At 40.9% G+C, this 3,775-nt stretch overlaps 1 protein-coding gene across 1 annotated transcript; it reads left to right on the forward strand.

The window, feature by feature from the left end:
• The first annotated feature begins 100 nt into the window (after positions 1-100).
• LOC103472877 (germ cell-specific gene 1-like protein) lies at positions 101-3,734 on the forward strand. Its single transcript, XM_017307324.1, has 4 exons — positions 101-288; positions 372-530; positions 724-835; positions 1,178-3,734. The coding sequence occupies exons 2-4, from the start codon at positions 404-406 to the stop codon at positions 1,764-1,766; spliced, it is 828 nt and encodes a 275-aa protein (XP_017162813.1). The 5' UTR covers positions 101-288; positions 372-403; the 3' UTR covers positions 1,767-3,734.
• The last annotated feature ends 41 nt before the right edge of the window (positions 3,735-3,775 follow it).

The raw sequence follows: 3,775 nt of genomic DNA on the forward strand, positions 1-3,775 counted from the left end.
CCTGTACAGACCTGCAGAACCCAAGTAGAAATCACTCAACTTAGACCAGAATAAAATATTACAGGTTTCCAGGATTTGTGTGTAAAACTGACAGAAGGTGAAGTGATTGCACTGCATGTGGTCTGTCTATTTTAAAATTGTCTACACTACCTAAATCTGTTCATTTCGAAATTAAATTAGTTTTTGGAATCAGATGACTTAAGGTTGTATTTAACATCTTGTTTTTAGGAGATGATCAGGAAGAAAAGTGCCGCAGCTTCATTGAACTCACCCCAGGAGAGACACAAGGTTGGTGCAAAAACAGTTGTTGGCTACATCAAATTTTATAGAAAATGAACAATAAACACATTATTTCTTGTTGACCCTTGCAGGTGTGCTGTGGCTGTCTGTGATCAGTGAGTTCATGTACATCGGTCTTCTGGCGATGGGTTTCCTCCTGATGTGTGTCGAAGCGATGTGCCTCTGTGCCAAGAAGGAGATGAGCTCCCTGAAGATCAACGCCTTCGCTGCAATGTGCACCGTCCTTTCAGGTCAGTGATGAAAAAGATTGGAAACATTTTTGGATTGTATTTTTCTGGTCAGTTGTGGTTCAGTATACACACTGGAGTCCAAACCAAAAGATTGAAATAAGTTCAAAAGTTAATCTCTGTTTTTATACACTATTAGGTCATTTTTTCTTTCCCCATGTCTTTTTTAAAGTTACTCCTTTTCCATGTTTGTCAGGTATGATGGGGATGGTAGCCCATATGATGTACACCACAGTGTTTCAGATGACAGTGAGCATCGGACCAAAAGACTGGAGGCCACAGTCTTGGGACTATGGATGGTCTTTTGCGTGAGTTAGTGTTTGTGATCTCCTTGTTTTGAATATWGTCCAAGGCCTTTAGAAGAACTACTCTGACTCTCACTGGTTTTTGAGATCCATAAAAAAAACATCCTGTGTCCCTTTCTGTAAAATGAAGGCAGTAACCAATCTCATCAGTATTATATTGTATTTTTTCAGTGTCCTATCTCCTAAGAACATTTCAACCAACTTTGAATAAATTCCCAAGGAGACCCTTAAAGTCCAGGTCTATCTCTAGGCATTGCTGTTTTTATAACACTGTATCACGTTGTATTGGGAAATTAAATAAAAGCAATGCTCAGTGTTGATTTCTTGACTCTTTTCATGCCTCAGGTTAGCATGGCTTTCCTTCAGCTGTTGCATGGCAGCCGCTGTGGCAACACTCAACTCGTACACCAAGACCATCATTGAGATGAAGCACAGAGCCAGGTTGAGGCTGGAGGAAGCCCGAGCTGCTACCATCGCCCCGTCCTATGAGGAGGTTGTTCGAGCCGGAGGTGGAGGGCTTTACTCAGTCAGCCAGCTGATTCATCTCGGCCAGCAGGGGGCCCTCATGGATCCACTGTGGCCAAGAGGAGTGGGACCGGCGGTTGGACCTTTGGCATGCGGTGCTGGTGGGGCCCTGCTGGTTGGAGGTGGAGTCGGGGGCATCGGCATGGGAACGGGAGGAGTTGTAGCTGGAGGAAGCACAGCTATAGGAGGAGCAGGTGTTGGAGGAAGTGGAGTTGGGATGGGAAAGGGAAGCACTGGTGGGACAATGGGGGCAATGGGAGGAGGTGGAATGGGAACAGGAAGAATGGTGGACGCTCACGGGGTCGTAGTTGTGGAGGGATGCGCCACAGAAGGATGTGAGGAGTGTGAGCGAGAGATGGATGAGATAGATTACACTCTACAGGAGGAAARAGAGGACTCCGTCTGCTAGGACTTACAGGGCTAAGGACTGGAAAACAACACAAGACTTGAAGAATCACCTCTATTAGGTTTTTTGTACATAAACTGTCTTCGAGTTTTTAGATGTTAGCTGTGTCAGTTTCATTATCACTAGACTAAGATTTCCAAACTTCAATGGCTTGACTAACGGGGTTCTTTTATCATGTTTTATCATGCCTCTGAAGTTTGCAGTTTGGATTTATTCATATTRCAGTCACATAATAAATATCTCTCAAGTCTTCTTCTTGAAGAGCTGGTGAGTATTGTCACAGTAAACCTACAGCAAAGATAAGATATCTTCAGAGTGGTATTAAAGAATGACGAAAAGACAAAAGTCACTTGGGGCGAACTATCGGTGACATCAACACAAGCTCAGCTCTGAAGTGAAACTCATCTATTACTTAGAGGCATGGTGAAATGGAAATGCCCTCTTTCTGGTTTGAGTCAATAAATTATCTGGCTTTATACCATAATTTATTTAACTATAGCCTCCAAACACCAAAGATTTCATATATTTTAAGAGAACAATTCCCTATCTGTAATGCTTTAGATTTAGACTAACCTTACTCATACTCATATAAGGACATTTGCTGGTAATTAATCTAAGACTGATAAATCCAAGAGATTTTTTGAATACATGTGACAAGTTGGTCATAGTGGACWTTTCACAGCAGCTTCTTTAAGTTTACGCATCGTTATCAAACTGAACCAGGTTATTTGTGTAAAACTAGCCTTACACTGACTTTTTATGTGAATGAATGTGTTTTATCAGTGATTCAGATCATCAGAATTCAAAATTACAACTTCTCAGGGCAATTGATTTTAGTCATGTACTTTTTAGCCACAACTGTTCAGAGATGACAGCAGTTGCAAATATACACATGTAGTTATGACAGAGTGACRACAAGAGACGTTTTGAATTTACCGTGGCATGGATGCCCTGCTGCCTCCTGTTGCAACAAGTGCAGATATKAAAAATAAAAAGACAAAAACTGATGAAAGTTAGAAACATWAATTTTTCTGATTGAATTTGYATTAGAGTTCTGCAAAAAATGTGGGTAAAACGGTATTATTTMTTTTATTTGGAGGGGTGGGGGTTGGGTTGGAGCCTGGGAGTATAGTGACTCAGTTGAGGCGCTTTGGACATCTGGTCAGGCTGACCCCTGGGTGCCCCCCTCTCAGGGCATTTTAGGGCAGAGTCAGATAGAGGGACTCTATAAAAGCTTGGGAAAAGCTTTGTGTCCCACAGAATAAGACAAAGAGTTTCACTGGGGAAATAATATCCTATTTTTTCTCCTAGACCTGAGACCCTGACGATCCAATCTCAAATAAGCTRACGACACAGGATGCTTGTTTTGGTCAAATATTCTCAATCAACACAGATTTTTCTGCTCCCACAACAAAAGACACAAACTGCTAAGAGGTGTCAAAAACTTTCTGGGAAAATTATAGAGTGTGATTGCTGCTGTATGGTTTGGTTTCTGCTTCTGAGAACGTGAAAAGGTCTGTCTAGGAATACTGAAAAAAGTGAGATGTCTGTGGCAGAGAGGTCTGGATTTTGAGACAGATGTTTATAGATGTTGGACAGAAGATTATGTCAGTAATCTCTACCAGTGATGGAAATAAGACAGAAAGAGAGAGAGAGGGATTGACTTAATTCAGGCAGTGAGGCGGAGATAAACTCAACTCTAAGGTTATCGAATGGCACTGTATGAGGACAGTAATTAAAAATGTAATTTAAGAAGTTAGATAATGCAGCAGTTATGCAACCTCAACCATATGGGCAGTAATCGGCTCCTGTAGCATTAATTAGCAGCAGAATAATGTTGACYACGGCATTTTGCTTTTGTAATAAATATTTATGATTTTTCATAAACTGAAACACAAGTCAATTCCTCTGACTGAATAAAATTTTAAGTCAGGAGATTTTGGAACAATCTTCTAACAATGACAATAAACASAATACACTTTTTTCAAATATGTCTTTGCATTTTATTTGAC

The sequence above is a fragment of the Poecilia reticulata genome, linkage group LG11, assembly GCF_000633615.1.
Source record: "Poecilia reticulata strain Guanapo linkage group LG11, Guppy_female_1.0+MT, whole genome shotgun sequence".
Classification (NCBI taxonomy): domain Eukaryota; kingdom Metazoa; phylum Chordata; class Actinopteri; order Cyprinodontiformes; family Poeciliidae; genus Poecilia; species Poecilia reticulata.